This window comes from Mytilus californianus, unplaced genomic scaffold (assembly GCF_021869535.1).
Source record: "Mytilus californianus isolate M0D057914Y unplaced genomic scaffold, xbMytCali1.0.p SCAF_39, whole genome shotgun sequence".
In the NCBI taxonomy this organism is placed as follows: domain Eukaryota; kingdom Metazoa; phylum Mollusca; class Bivalvia; order Mytilida; family Mytilidae; genus Mytilus; species Mytilus californianus.
The window spans coordinates 1,305,256-1,322,294 of NW_026262689.1; the positions used below are offsets into that span (position 1 = coordinate 1,305,256).

General features: G+C 32.8%; 1 protein-coding gene and 1 long non-coding RNA gene across 2 annotated transcripts; both read right to left on the reverse strand.

Moving 5' to 3' along the window:
- Positions 1 to 5,674: 5,674 nt before the first annotated feature.
- On the reverse strand, positions 5,675 to 6,984 carry LOC127736866 (uncharacterized). The gene is made up of 2 exons (XM_052247440.1): positions 6,641 to 6,984; positions 5,675 to 5,908 (listed from the first exon to the last, which is right to left on the reverse strand). Exons 1-2 carry the CDS (start codon positions 6,947 to 6,949, stop codon positions 5,675 to 5,677), a joined length of 543 nt encoding a protein of 180 aa, XP_052103400.1. The 5' UTR covers positions 6,950 to 6,984.
- A 4,441-nt stretch (positions 6,985 to 11,425) lies between these two features.
- On the reverse strand, positions 11,426 to 13,734 carry LOC127736884 (uncharacterized). The gene is made up of 3 exons (XR_007999237.1): positions 13,498 to 13,734; positions 12,406 to 12,519; positions 11,426 to 11,482 (listed from the first exon to the last, which is right to left on the reverse strand). It is a non-coding gene; the product is annotated as an uncharacterized LOC127736884 (long non-coding RNA).
- Between the last annotated feature and the right edge of the window lie 3,305 nt (positions 13,735 to 17,039).

The following is a 17,039-nucleotide window of genomic DNA, read 5'->3' on the forward strand; positions in this document are numbered from 1 at the left end:
ACTTATTATTTATATTAATTTCATTTCATAAATGATATATTCACTGGGGGAAAGCGGCTGTTCGTAACTTCCTTTACGTACGACCCAATATGGCAGATGACCTTACCGATACGATTTTATATTTCCAAAATACTTTTGATCAACAGCATCGTTGGTAGAGAACATTGGTAAAAGCCTGTATAATAAACACGAATATCAAGCGTTCTGGAGATAGAATAACGAAATAATGGTTTTATACGACGGTAAAAAAACCAGGAAGCCGTACGTAACTTTGAAGGTAGTCATTCGTAACGTAAAGTATTTATATAGAAAGGCGGTTCGTAACGTTTAAAAAATAAAACTAGTTGGATGTAAGACGTTCCTACAATCCCATGGATTTAAAAGAGAATCTTCAAATTTCCCCCGCAAAACAAAACAAAAATGTTACCAAACACCAACCACTATAAAAACAAAATTCAGTACATGTTTTCAATTATGTACTTATAGCTCTTGGTCAACATCAAAGCTATGTGAAAAAACGGGTGTCAAACGTTTCATTTTCGAACAACTGTTTTAACTCTTATGCGTAGTGATCCTATTTCTTATTCTCCGATCTTCCTAAAACTTGGCGGGAACAACGACAAGTGTCTGTTCTTTGTGAAATTAAACCCGTTATTTTATTAAATTTCATTTGACTCGGCGGCTGCATATGTTAAAAACTGGAACAAGAAAAGTGCCCAACGATGTTATTCGTTGACTCAACGACTGAAAGTGAAATTTATAAGTAGATTTAGCATCAAATGTCCAAAAGAGGTAAGATAATAATAACGTCTACCAAAAGTACAAATATTTGCCTCATTGTTCGTGAGTTCAAAAACTGTAGATTCTATAAATTCTTCTCTTTACTGTTACAGTCCTTTTACAGGCGGAAGTCAATTTGTCCAAGCTGATATTTCATTTGTCAAAGCGGAGTTTTTTACCTGATAATTCAATAATTATTTATAATTTATCAAAACAAAAGTTAGATACACGAAAAGAACAAAGTGCCTAGATTCTTGTTTTATTAACTACATGGGAAACATAACAATACGATAGTCATTTTGTCCAACGATTGAAAACGTTGGAATAGATCCGAAAAACGCTTATTTCCGACGTTACATGTGCCAAATTTGTTTCAATTAAATGTTCCTGATAATTTAAACAAATTGTGAGGTGAAATTTGAAGAGATATTGAAGGCTGTCGAGAACAAAAAAATCGGCAGACTCGGAAAACAGATTTGACACAGATTGGATTTTGCTATTTTATTTATCATATTTTGCTTTTAGCGATTTATTGATGCTGGAGGCAAATGTTTGATTCAGAAAAAAAAATTGGCAGACTCGGAAAACAGATTTGACACGGATTAAATATGCATGAAATGTTTTTCACTGGACGTTAAGCAACCAAAAATCAATCAATCAATCATATTACTAATATCTGCAAAACTGAAAATAATTTAACAAAAAAGTTCAATTCAAGACATTCAAAAGTTTCATGATTGAACTGTTGCTATGGCATCTGCCCACCAAATATCATTTACTATTTTATTGTTCCATAAAAAGTAACATAATCAGGAACAAAGATGCAAAATGATCGGTGGGATAATTCAATCCCCATAGAAATAAAACATACTGGTGTTAATGCGATTATATACCACATATCAATGAACCATGACTGAGTGGAAGGAGCTACAATGAAAATGACCACAATGAAAATGTAATGCAACTGCATACCAAATATCTATGACTTATCATAGTTACATGGTTCCTGTTAAATTGAGCTAAGCAGATAAATTGTTGATGACGAAAGAAAAAAAAACACCATGTTTCTACTAGGCAAATAAGAACCATTTAGGTCAGAAATTGGCTGAAAATATCAAATTAAAATGTTTACTGAGATTTGTCTGGCCCTACAGTTTTTTATTCCATCAAATTTTTGAATCTGTCTTGTCAGGTCACCCTTCTTTTAATCATTTGTTGTTATACCTAATGTAATGGTTTTTTTACTCTAAATCAAAGGTCTTCTTTCTGATATGGTCATGTTTCTTTGTTCCCCTATGTACAGGGACAGTATTTCGACATGTATGTATGCCCGTTAAGTATGCATGCAAGATAAAAATTGCAGAAATTACTTATTAAATCATGCTGAAACTTTCTCAACTTTATTCACAACATACATGAACATCAATCCCCAAGGGTGACTGTGGAATAGAAGTATGGTCATCACAGGTCTTCTTCCGACTGGCAGTAGAACCCTTGCTAAAGTGGGGCGTCCGTTTGGCTGTGCGGGATGTACACGTAATTAAGTGACTGACAGACCTATGAAGCAATGTCATTTCTTCCTTTAGTGTAATGAATTTCACAATTGCCGCACATTTGTTGTTCTTGTGGTGAAATACAAAATATTGAATGGATGCTATCTTTGAAGAATTGTCAGAAGTGCATGTATTAACTTTATTTATTAATACTACATGGCAAATTCTCTCGATCATTCTACTATAGATTTTAGAGAATATAACTTGGTCATTTTTGACTATACGTCACTTTTGAAATTGTTCCTAAAATACTATCATCATCTGGCTGTGGTAAATCCAATACTTGATTTGTCTTAACTGCCATTCTATGATAGAGCCAGGCAGATGTTAATTCCAGAGGGTTCTCAGAATTTCATGAAATTTATTGTATGCATTGCATATATATTGAAGATATGAAATGTATTTTTTTTTTTTTTTAATTTGGGGGGTCTTTTAGGGGGCTTAATGTTTTCAGCCTAATTTTGGCGCAATTTTGCTTTACAAATGACAATTTTTTAATCCACTATTTGTCTGCCTATTGCACAACATCTGATTGTTTTCATAGTTTAAACAAGTAATTGGATAGTTAATTTGACTTTTCCATTCTTTTAGATATCTTCTTTTTTTTCAAAAAAATATTTTGTTCAAGGGAGATAACCCATTACCTCAAAAAATTGAAAAAACCCATTTTAAAATTGCAAAAAAAAATTTACGGACGCTTAAAGTTTTATGAAATTGTTTGTTACTGAACATTTATCACCTATATTAAAATTAACTAAAAGATTTTACTCGGGTTCAAATTTATTTTCATCTAGTAGTAATTTCAAAATAGTGATTTTTTTATGAAATATTGGACATATTTTCTTCTGAATTTGGCTCTATCATATTATCAGAGTTTTAAATTTTAATTTTGTATTAACTAATGAATAAAACATACAAAACTGTTTTAAAAAGCATTAATATTCAAATAAATCAATAATGGATTGGATATCAAATTTAAAAAAAAATGATTGAATACCCCCCTTTTTCATTAAAAAAACAACATCATTATTAAGTCATTTAAATAGCCTGTTGTATATACAGTTTGCATGTATATTATTTGCTACCCACACTTTCTCTCTTTATCTAATTTGGATGACCTTTATCAAAAATGTATTAGTATGATTTGGGAAAAGAAGGGGGTGGGTGGGGAACTTATACATGTTTCAACCACGAAAGGATAGAATTTAATCAAACTTATGAACAGTCGATAAGTCTTTTTTATACATATAATCTGATTTTGCATATCTAAAACTACATTTTGAAAGTTTTTATGATTTAATGAATAATAACAAATAAAAAAAAATGAAATACAAGTACAAGAAACAGAACAAAATTTTTAAATACATGTACATCAATTTCAAGCAACATTATCATGATTATCAAGCACATGTTAGAACAATTTTTATTAAAGTGATTAAATAAGTCTTCAATACTATAAAGTTAATTGCAGACAGTATCAGAGATCCAGCATGACTAGTAATGTGAAGTAAATACCCATTACATAAATCATATAAATGTTCATGTTCTTTAACTTTTTTATACATCACTGGAAATGCCCAAGTCATAAAGATGCTAAACTTCAAGTGGTACCTTTGTATATAAAAAGAGTTGCTGGAGATATCTTTGATTTAAAGCTTGTGTATATATCAATTAAATTCAACAGAGTGCTTAATAACAGAATGGAAATTACTTTTTAGAACAAATTATACATGTATACATGTTTGTACCAAACATTGTACCCACTATGAAGGGTTAGAAATTTGCTATTCCTATACAAAAATAAAGTGTTACTAGAATGAGGTCAAGGTGAAAAAGCCATTCAGTTGTTTAGGAGGAGTTGCAGATGAGAGATGCTAGCCCTTAGCTTATTGGACTGAAAGAAGGACAGAAAGATAGACAGACAAGAATGTTAACTAGAAACTTTAGTGATTAAAGACATAATGAACACATTGGCCCTAAGAATTTAAAGTGGTTAGGTTTATGACCCCTTCCATAGCTTTGTCAGTAGGTGTCTCAATAAATTTTCAAAGTGCAATAATTTTATAACAGCAAAAATAATAATCATGATAATTAATCATGTTAATAGAGATGTGCCATTTTATACATATACCAACATGACCAAAGGGAAACATTGTTTAATGCAATATTAGTTATTAATTTTTGCAGAAAATCCAGACTTTAATACAGAGATCTTGTTAGTGGGGGATTTAATATCATGGATATACTCTTTCCTTGAAATAAAGGAAATTAAATCCGCCACAAAAATTTCAGCTTTTATAGTATCAAGCAAAGAATTGTCAGACATAACAGTACAAGAGGAAGGCTGTGGATTTTCTATTAAATTTCAATATGTTTAGCATTGGAACAACAAAAGTAAACATAATCCTTAAAGACATAATGAACACATTGGTCCTAAGATATTTGTTCAGTTACAGAGTCAACAATGTTCAAAGTCTCAATAGCATCTAACTCTGTTAGAACTTCATTCAAGTCATCATCAACTTCTGTTTTTAAGTTCAATTCTAATCCTGGACGTTCTGGGTTCTGTTTCTGTAGTTTTAATTGTAAGCTGGCAAATACACCTCTAACCTGTTGTGCTGTGACCCAATCATCAGGAGCAAATAATCTTCCACCTGCATCGTTTTTTTTTCATTTCGAATTTTATTTGCTACAGTAAGGGGATTTGCCTTTTTGCCAGTCCTCTCACCTTCATCAAACATTTGTTTGATATAATCCTTAACTGAAGCCTTGAAACGCACAAATTTCCTTTCTGATTTTAAGGCCCACCCAGACTTAAGGTTTGATGGCATATCCATAAAATCTGCTCCAATAACAATACTATGCTCATCTTGTTGTTCATTATAGTTTATATTGGTACCATGGGTGCACTTCTCTGCCCAAACATACCCCAAGGGTGACTGGGGTATAGAAGTATGGTCACCATTGGTCTTCCTCCGACCGGCAGTAAAACCCGTGCTAAAGTGGGGCGTCCGTTTGGCTGTGCGGGATGTACAAATTTGCAGCCACGTCCGGTCAGAATGGGGACGTTAAATCCGATGCCTCGTGTAAAGAGAGTGCCACGCTCTTTGCACGTTAAGAACCCTTGCAACAACTCTTTGAGGGGTCCGTAGGTGACCTGTTGCAAGGCTAAATTTCTGTTCCTATCCAATATACCCTCATTTCCCGTGGCAGTCTAAATTTCTCCGACCTTAATCCCTTAATCTATTACAGATCCTACCTATTGTATTTATTGTGAACTTGTTCTCGTCCTGAATATGCATGAAATATTTGCCACTGGACGTTAAGCAACCAACAATCAATCAATCAATCTCTGCCCAAACTTCCATGGCAACATCAGTTATTTTGTCATTTTCATGGTAAATATGTTGTCCAATGGCAAGATGTTGTTCTAGAGTGGAAGGTTTTCTAAACGACTTGACACACCCAGGAATTGTGCAACTTAAATCTCCATGCCCTACTGAATTATTCAACTTGAGTTTTGTTGGTCTTAAATTAAACGTTTCTTCACCATGTTCACAGGGCTCTTCTATAATCTGAAAATAAAAAAATGGGTAATATTTGACATTACTGATTAAAAGCCATATCTTTATATCATGTTTATAAATCTGATATCGTCTATAACATACTTTAAAAAATTAATTTGTTAAAACTTTTTCATATATACAAATGGTATATCTACATGTTTTTTTTGTAATATTAAGAAAGTGACCAAACAGTCTGTAAATATATACAGGCTGTAAAGAGTCTGTATTTCTAACCTAGGTCTATGAGTAACTTCAACATTCATGACATTAGATACTTTCTTACATTGTGGACTTTAATAGAATTCATGAAAAAATTCTTTTTTTTTGGTATATCTTGTTTTGCTGCTAATTTTTTTTCTGTTTACCGTTTTTCTCTATTTTTTTTCGTTTTTGTCTCACTCTGAAATGCAAAAAATAGTAAGAAATATATCAATAAAGGTAATCACTAATTTATGACTATAACATGAACCAGGAGTAAACCAACAATTACGGCAAAGTTTGTAAATATTGACTTTTTGATCCTTTTTGCTATTTAAAGTGTCTATCTATCTTTTATAGTTTTCAAGATACATGCAGTAGTAAAAAAAAGTAAAATATTGGTAAAATTGTCATTAGCCCGGTGAGCTAAAAATGTTATCCAAGTACTAGTGTTAATGTTGTCAAGGTTATCTGTATGTCTTGTTTGATTTGCTGTTCTTGTTGAGTCAAAGACACAAAACCTATTTACATACACAAACCTACCTTTATCCTACTCTCATCATAACTGAGGTTTCTGGAGATCTTTTCTAGTATAGTATTTGTGATGAGATATCCACTTCCTATACCAAATGCTTGATAGACTCTGATTCCTTGATCCTCAAAAACAAAGTTTGACATCTTGCTGATCTTGAAGTGTTTAATTGTCCCTATCAAAACAGGTGGGTTCTCAACTGAAATGTCAACTAGTGTTACAAAGGTATTTCTAACACCTTTGTTACTCTCTAGTGCTCTCTTCAAATCTGCTGGATTTTCAATATTATTTCCTTCATTAGCAAATTTTAGCACATGCATCCTACAAGTTCCCGTTCTAGAATCACACAAGTCTTTTCCACTTTGTACTTCACTGAAGTTGTATTCTTTTACCCGTTAATCAAACAGAGAATTGTTCTTCCAAATAAATGCCATCAACTGCAAGGAATGGTAGCAACCTGCATTGTCTGATTTAAGGAACACTTCTTGTAAATTTTACAATTAGTTTAATGTAATGGACACTGGTTTCACATTAAATTTGTTCACATCTATACACCTTGTTTAATTGCCTGTACATAAGATTTGTTCACACTTGTAAACTATATGTCATTTAAATGTTCATTACGTAGAAACGAATGCAAAGTTTTCGGACAACTTTTCTAGCAGTAAGGGAACGACCATTTCACTTCAAACCAGATGCTCCGCAGGGCGCAGCTTGATACGACCGCAGAGGTCGAACCCTGAACAGTTGGGGCAAGTATGGACACAACATTCAAGCTTGATACAGCTCTGAATTTGGATTGTGATTAAATATTTGACACAGCATAGGTTTCTGACACAGAATGAATGTGGTCTAAGAACTTAAAAAATTTAAATTGGACATTTACCTATTTTGTCTAATATCCAAAATCTAAATACATGGTTAGATTCAGCATATCAAAAAACCCCAAGAATTCAATTTTTGATGAAATCAAACAAAAGTTTAATTTTGGACGCTTTTGACCTCAATGTGGACCAATTTGATAACAGGGCCCAAAAATCAAAAATATAAATACATGGTTAGATTCAGCATATCAAAGAACCCCAAACTAAGTTTAATTTTGGACCCCTATTTGGACCAACTTGAAAACTGGGCCCATAATAAAAAAAACCCAAGAATTCAATTTTGGTAAAAATCAAACTAAATTTAATTTTGGACCCTTTGGACCTTAATTCAGACCAATTTGAAAACGGGACCAAAAATTAAAAATCTAAATACAAGGTGAGGTTCGTCATATCAAAGAACCCCAATAATTCATTATTTTATGAAATCAAACAAAGTTTAATTTTGGACCCTTTGGACCTCAATGTGGACCAATTTAAAAACGGGGCCCAAAATCCAAAAACTTAATACACGGTTAGATTAAGCATATTAAAGAACCCCAAGAATTCAATTTTTGTTAAAATCAAACTAAGTTTAATTTTGGACCCTTTGGACCTTAATGTAGACCAATTTGAAAACGGGACCAAAAATTAAAAATCTAAATACACAGTTAGATTCGGCATATCAAAGAACCCCAATAATTCAATTTTTGATGAAATCAAACAAAGTTTAATTTTGGACCCTTTGGACCTCAATGTGGACCAATTTAAAATAGGGGCCCAAAACCCAAAAACTTAATACACGGTTAGATTCAGCATATCAAAGAACCAAAAAGTTTAATTTTGGCAAAAAGGAAAAAAAATCCCCCCCCCCCCCAAATTTTTTTGAACCCCCTTATGATTCATCATCCCCAAATTCAATCCCACCCTTCCCTTTGTGATGTGGTACCTTGCAGTACAATTTCAGAGAGATCCATACATTTGAACACAAGTAATTGTCTGGAAACTAGAAAAATGCTTGTTTTTTGGCCCCAAATTCCTAAACGTTTAGGGCAATTACCCCCAAATTCAAACCCAGCTTTCCCTTTGTGATATGGAACCTTGTCGTACAATTTCATAAAGATCCATACACTAACACAAGTTATTGTCCTGAAACTAGAAAAATGCTTGTTTTTTGCCCCATTTTGGCCCCTAATTCCTAAAATTTCAGGCAATTACCCCCAAAATCAATCCCATCCTTCCCTTTGTGGTATGGTACCTTGCAGTACAATTTCAGAGAGATCCATACACTTGCACACAAGTTATTGTCTGGAAACAAGAAAAATGCTTGTTTTTTGGCCCCTTTTTGGCCCCAAATTCCTAAACGTTTTGGGCAATTACCCCCAAACTTAAACCCAGCTTTCCCTTTATGATATGGAACCTTGTAGTACAATTTCATAAAGATCCATACACTTACACACAAGTTATTGTCCTGAAACTAGAAAAATGCATGTTTTTTGCCCCATTTTGGCCCGTAATTCCTAAAATTTTGAGGCAATTACCCCCAAAATCAATCCCATTCTTCCCTTTGTGGTATGGTACCTTGCAGTACAATTTCAGAGAGATCCATACACTTGAACACAAGTTATTGTCTGGAAACAAGAAAAATGCTTATTTTTGGCCCCTTTTTCCAAAATTTTTTGGGCAATTACCCCAAACTCAATTCCAGCTTTCCCTTTGTGATATGGAACCTTGAAGTACAATTTCAAAAAGATCCATACACTTATACACAAGTTATTGTCATGAAACGAGAAAAATGCTTGGTTTTTTTCCCCATTTTTTGGCCCCTAACTCCTAAAATTTTGAGGCAATTACCCCCAAAATCAATCCCAGCATTCCCTTTGTGATATGGAACCTTGTGGTACAATGTCAGAGAGATCCATACACTAACAATAAACTTATTGTCTTGAAGTTACAAAAATGCTTATTTTTGGCCCCCTAATTCCTTAACTATTGGTACCATAACCCCCAAAATCAATCCCAGCCTTCCTTTTGAGGTATTGAACCTCATGGTAAAATTTCATAGAGATCCATTCACTTAAACTTAAGTTATTGTTCGAAAACCAATGTGTCGTCGGACGACGACGACGACGACGCCAACGTCATACCAATATACGACCGCAAAATTTTTTTTGCGGTCGTATATAAAGGGGATGGAAAATATTCCGATCCCGAATTTGATAAAAAAAAATCTGGTCATACAGATGATAAAAAAAAATAATCTGAATCAAGAGTTTCCCCATATATTATTATATTATATATTTGATTGCTAGCATCGAAAAAAAAACTGAATACAAACATTTGCGAGAAAAATTCTGACTCAGATAAAAAAAAAAAAAAAACATACCCCACCCTTTTTTTTTTAAAGTTAAATGGTTGCTCCTTTATGAAAGCCATTTTGATGATTTGCAGTAGTTTAAAGATACTAAAGATGTCTCGATTATGCATTAGAAAAAGTAGGCTGCAGCAGTGTGCATACAGACAAAGAAAAAACAGAGATGTAAGGATCACTACATTTATATCTTTTCTGTTTGTTTCAAATGGTATTTCTTCTCCAGGGAGTATTTGACAAAGGGAGGGGGTAATGTTTTTTTTTATTTTTCAGTGTAATTTAACGCATCTGAGATATAAGACAAACAATACATTTACCTCACACTTTTGGTAATTCATTTATGAGTGAATCGTTGTTTGAGTAAAGACCAGTGGCAAATATTTCTGTGTACGTCGAGTCGGTTTCGGAAAGACCTTTTCAAATGAATTATGTGTTCGGCAATGATACTGCTTTGAGTCTTGATAAGGGTACCGGTTAATAAAGCTACGCAAAGTTTTTTTTATAACAAATGAATATATCGTTTAGACAAATATTTCTGTAAAGAACTTTATAAATAATTGTTATAAATATCAATTTTATTCAAAAATCGTTTCTTCCTTAAATATACATGGTAAAATTAATGTTCTAAATGCCTAGTTTTGTGTACACTTAACCTACACAAGGCCTATATTGACTATCGACTGCGTGTAGACAAAACAAGATTTAAACTACATGTACACATTGAGTTTTATCAATGGGAACGTAATTGTGTTTAGTTTACGTGTGAGTTACACTAACACAACACTGAGTTTAGGTCAATGTGAACATGGCCTAAGTAAGTCCTTAAATTTGACAGCAAAATACAAAACAACCTGGCATTCTGAAAGATAAATTTATAATAAGGATAGCTTTAAGTTTGATGAAAATCACACTATAATTTGTTTCTATTTTTAGCAACAGCATCAATGTTTGTTGGTTGGCCTACATAATTGACAAAAATTTGATAATAGATACATTAATTATGATCCTGGCTAAGATTAAACACAATCCAATCAGCAGTTTCAGGGAAGATTTTTTTAAAGATTGACATTTACAATAGGTCTCTTCATGGAAATGAACCCCAAGGGTGACTGGGGAATAGAAGTATGGTCACCATTGGTCTTCCTCCGACCGGCAGTAAAACCCGTGCTAAAGTGGGGCGTCCGTTTGGCTGTGCGGGATGTACAAATTTGCAGCCACGTCCGGTCAGAATGGGGACGTTAAATCCGATGCCTCGTGTAAAGAGAGTGCCACGCTCTTTGCACGTTAAGAACCTTTGCAACAACTCTTTGAGGGGTCCGTAGGTGACCTGTTGCAAGGCTTAATTTCTGTCCCTATCCAATATACCCTCATTTCCCGTGGTAGTCTAAATTTCTCCGACCTTAATCCCTTTATCTATTACAGAACCTACCTATTGTATTTATTGTGAACTTGTTCTCGTCCTGAATATGCATGAAATATTTGCCACTGGACGTTAAGCAACCAACAATCAATCAATCAATCATGGAAATGAAGATTTATACTGTATTATTTATCAAACTTACCAGAACTATAATTCTGCAGACTTGAATTAATGTCAGCAGCATCAGGATTCATTTCATCAACTGATAGAGAGAATTCATATTATAATCCTTACTATGATTTTAAAAATAATCTATAAATAATGAGCATCCCATTAATCAGTTAGTTTCAGCATTAAATGTAGCATTAAATGTAGGTCACTGTGATGCAATTGTTGATGTATTGTGTAGTTCTTTACAATAATGTAGTTTTGATATATCCATGATCAAAAGGATGATACATTACTATAGGAGTGTTTTGATAAATGAATATGAACTGAATACTTAACAAAAGTCAGTGAAGTGTGAAATATAGGTCATTGTGACTCAAGTTATGCTGAACAGTGTTGTACTATACAAGATGACTGTAGTGAGTACATATCATTGATATATTACCATATATATATATTACATACTAACATGACTGACTGATGGAAAAGGGTAAATCTAAAGTTCATTTGTATTGTTGTCATGTCAGTCAATGTTTCACGATAAAAGTTCATAAAACTTGAAATTAAATTGAACATCCAACATGACCAACTTAATAAGATCATATTCATCATTTAAGAATTGAACGCTTCTTTTTGTAAATTCATTGGGGTGTAAAAGCGTTGACCGAAGTACATTTTGTATGAAGCGCTTTATTATTTAAATGTGTACATGGTCAAAGCTTTTACAACCCTATGAAAATACCAAAAGAAGCATTCAATACTTGTAATTACATTTTTTTGCTATGATCATGAAAACACAATTACCATGATTACTATCATTTTTTTTTTCTTTTATTTACCTGGGCACTTTATTGTAGAAGCACCTGTCAACATGAATGTTACAATTCATTTTGAAATGAAGTTGATTAAGAAATAACGTAAGATTGCAGTTAACCAATCAGAATAACATATTATAATGACACATACATCTAATGTAACTATAAGCAAATGTATGTATAAACCAATTTTTGTGTTTACCGTAATCTTCTGATGGATATGTGGCTGGTGAAAAACATGGACTGCAAGGTACCATCTGTTCACTTCTATTAATATTCTGTTCATGAAAATTCATTGCAACTTTATGGAACTCCACTTAAATAAAAATAGAAATAGAAGTTAAAATTGTATACTGTACTTGAACTTAATGTCGAGAATTTCGCAATCGGTAGATATTTGCTTAAATTACTCCATTCTAAAATGCAAATAATTCAATATGCATACATGCATATATATGGTTAATCTGATTAATAAAAAAAGAACTTAAATAAACTCTTCAAACCACATACTTATGTTGTGCTTGGTTCATATCTGTCATATTTTTTTTTGTAAATGTTTTGTTATAAAAAAGGCCATTAGTTTTCTCAGTTGAATTGTTTCCTATTTTTCAAGTCTTGGACTTTTAGAGCTAACCAAATGGTACTGTATTAGATTGTATCATTGTTTAAAGCTGTATGGTTGCATCCACTTCATGTGAATTTTGGTAGTCTTATTGGCAATCATACCACATCTCCTTTTTTTATACCTAAAGAAGTACATACAGTGTGTATTTAATAGTGTAAATATTTGCACCTATATTAACATTATAATTAGTACAGTTATATTACTATTGCATAATAGCATACATGTTAAGCCTACCAGGTCTTAGTTTTTTGCAAACCTCACACCTCCTGAATTTGCCAGGATTTATACATGTACTTCACTTTTTTTGGACAAATGGCAATGTTTTTATCAGGGAATATTGATATGGGGGAGTGAAACCAGCTTAGATATTTCGATGTTTTGTTCTGTTCTGGTATATACCTCCGTTAACTGTAGTTCTCTGATTTACATTTGATTAAAAGTAAATTATCAAGGCCGGAAATATTGAGCAACCTTTACAGTATTCTGTAAATTTATACAAGCAAATTAATATCCATTTACAAGAAATTATCATGATGATTATGTATATAGGTACATTGTACATGTAGTATGGCCTTAAGAATCAAAGTCACATGATATTCTTATAAATCTTCCCTTATTTGCTGTCTAAAAGATGAAAACAGGTAGTAAATGTATATATTATAAACCTACCAATATCATTTTGTACATCTACAACTGTAAGGTATGTTTTCTTGTGTCTTTCTACACAACTTCTGCATAAACCTGTCATAAATGTAAATATAGAAGGTGGATAAAAAAATGTTATGGTAAGTACATATGGTCTGAATCATGAATATGATGATTAATCTTAAACATTTCTTGTAATTAAATGACCTGTGGAACAAACATTATTTCTAGTTTATCCTGCATAATGATGATCACTTGATCGCTTGATGAATTCGAGTGTAGGAATACAGGTGAATCCCTCTATCTGGTAAATGAATGACGTCATAAAGGTGCATATAATTGACAATTTTTTTCCGGTGGGGAACATACATGTACATGTAACATACATAACATAACAACCCATCACATACTGTACGTACATGTATGTACATAAATTAGGCCATTAGTTTTCTCGTTTGAATTGTTTTACATTTGTCATTTGGGGGCCTTTTATAGCTGACTTGGCGGTATGGGCTTTGCTCATTGTTGAAGGCCGTACAGTGACTTATAGTTGTTAATTTCTGTGTCATTTCAACTCATTTGGTCCTTAGTGTAGAGTTGTCTCATTGGCAATCATACCACATCTTCTTTTTTATATAACTCGAAAGTAGTCTATTATAATTTAACTCAATTTATTTTTTAACAATCTGTTTTTACTATACATTTAGAATCAGTGGCAGATCCAGAACTTTTCATAAGGGGGGCCCACTGACTGACCTAAGGGGGGGGGCCCGCTCCAGTCATGCTTCAGTGATTCCCTATATAATCAACCAAATTTTTCCCACAAAAGGGGGGGGGGGGGGGCCCGGGCCCCCCTGGATCCGCCTATGAGAATGTTGTTGTTAATCTCATAAAATTCTTGTTTTTCATTCTATAATGTGGTAAAAGCTACATACATGTATGTAAATAAAAGGAATGATAAATTGTGCAAGTTTTTTATCTGCTAAGAAAAGAAGAAAAAAGATAAAAGACATAACTGGGAGGTATAAACTGATCCTGCATCATGTGAATGGTACATGTATGGGGAAACCAACAATTTTTTGCATGGCCTCAGAAGATTTAATGTTTTAATTCTGCAGTGGTTCTGTTTGAGCAGTGCAATTTCATTGACTCGAGTCTATGTTTTGGTTTTTTTACTTTATGTCACCTTAATGTGCCATTGGCAATGCCACAGTGGGGGATCAAGAACTTTTAAAAATGGAGGGGGGATGCCTACTGACCAAATAAGGTGATGGGCAGTGACTTCCAAACATTTCAACTAGTTATTTCCAGCAAAAAGGGGGCTCTCTTTGAATGGGATCCCAATGCACATGATGCAAATAATTTGGTTTTTTTTTCACGTATAGAAATAGCATGTGCACAGGTTTACAGGATAAAATTTGAATATCATGTGAAAATTTCCAACAAACACTACAAAAGTCTAAAAGTCTGAAAAGACCAGTTTTTGTCTTAATTTGCATGAACTTTTACTCGATATTCTCCAAAAGTATGACTTGTGTCTTAATTTTTCTTGACAAATTCTCATTTATATTAAATTTGTATGAAATTTAATCGACATATTCTCGACATTCTGAATATGGTCTTAAAATTTCTTGACAAATTCTTGACATTTGAATACTGTCTTGAAATTTCTCGACATATTCTTGACATTCTTATTTTTTCTCAGTATGGCTTGACATATTCTGAACATTTTGAATCGTGTCTTTAATTTACTTGACAGTTCTGAGTTTTACAAATCATGACCAATATTCATGATATAACTTTAATCTTTATTTCTCTTTATATGATATACTGTTGTTTCAAGTTACACTTCTTTACAACAAAAATAAAAGTTGGGCATGTAAAATAATTGAAAATTTGGGCATATAAATATTTTTACAAATGCAAATATGGCTATGAAATCTAAAGTATAAAATAATTCAAATGTGGTTGTGTTGATATAAAACAATTTCAATGTGGGTTTTTAAATAATTACAAATTTTGATTCCTAAATCTTATAAATTAAATGATTCAAACCAATCATACTGTAGACATATTTCATTCTACATTCATAATATTCAATGTTGATATGGTAAATAATTATTATACCAAAATGTGGTTTATATAAATAGCAAATTATGATGATATACAAATCATTCATTTAACAGAAGAAAAATTTGTGTAATGTCATCTGTTGGAATATATTAAGTATTACACATGGACAGGATGTTCCCCATAAAATTAAGGTATTCCACACCCCAGAGTACACGCAACTGTCAAAAAGAAGTTATTGCTTTACCTGTAATCAGCCATACAACTTATCAGTTGACCGACCATGCCACTACAAAAGTTTGTTGATAGATGAAAATGAAAATCATCATTTTGATGAAAAAAAATTGAATTGAAATGGATTTTCTTCATCAAAATTATGGAGTTAATTATTTTAACATAAAAATAAATTGAATAATTCCCAAAGATTAAAAGAAAATTATTATCTACTCCAGGAATAATAAAAAAAATGTATTTATAATGGGTCCCATCAATGATTTCTATATAAAACGGTTCTCAAACAGACATGCATAATATAGATCTAAACATTTTTTTTCTATTCAGGAAGGAGTTTTTTTTTAATTATTTATTAATATTTATTTTTGATAAAAAATTATAAAATTCAACACTCAAATTTGAATAAAAAATGTTTTTGGGTTGTACTAAAAAATGAATAAGGTTTTTGAATCAAGATGGGAACAAATTCTTTGACCTAAACGAAAGCCCCCCCTCCTCTTTTTTTAGCTACACAAACCCAAAAGATGAATTGTGGGGTCCAAAAGAGATACAAGACACCTATTTTAGTAAAGCAAATTTGACTGGCAGTTTTGCGAACGGCAAAAATCTAAATGCTGTTTGTCAATACCTTCTACTTATATTCCAAGTGAAAACAATTACTTAAATGTTTAATAAAAATAAATCAAAATTAAACTACATGGGGGATTATTCAGGGTATTACAACTTAGTTGCACCAAAAGGGTATCTTACTATATATACCAAATTAATCCTTGATTCTTAAAAGTTTAATTTAGCCATAATAAAAAGGAGTATATAACAGCAATTGAATGTCATAAACAGTGCAGAATAAGTCTGTTCACATTTCAGGCGAAATTTATACTGTTGAGATAGTGTCAAGACATATTTAAGACTGTCAAGAATGTGTCGAGACATATTCAGACATTATTTAGAATGTCAAGAATATGTCGAGACATATTCAGACATGCCCCCAAGGGTGACTGGGGAATAGAAGTATGGTCACCATTGGTCTTCCTCCGACCGGCAGTAAAACCCGTGCTAAAGTGGGGCGTCCGTTTGGCTGTGCGGGATGTACAAATTTGCAGCCACGTCCGGTCAGAATGGGGACGTTAAATCCGATGCCTCGTGTAAAGAGAGTGCCACGCTCTTTGCACGTTAAGAACCCTTGCAACAACTCTTAGAGGGGTCCGTAGGTGACCTGTTGCAAGGCTAAATTTCTGTCCCTATCCAATATACCCTCATTT

What these genes read in the sequence shown, in the direction of transcription:
- LOC127736866 (XM_052247440.1), bottom strand. Translation starts at nt 6,949, where the DNA reads ATGCATGTGCTAAAATTTGCTAATGAAGGAAATAATATTGAAAATCCA. An exon ending in ATGATGAGAGTAGGATAAAG is followed by an intron (nt 5,909 to 6,640) that starts GTAGGTTTGTGT and finishes TTTTATTTTCAG; the next exon opens with ATTATAGAAGAGCCCTGTGA.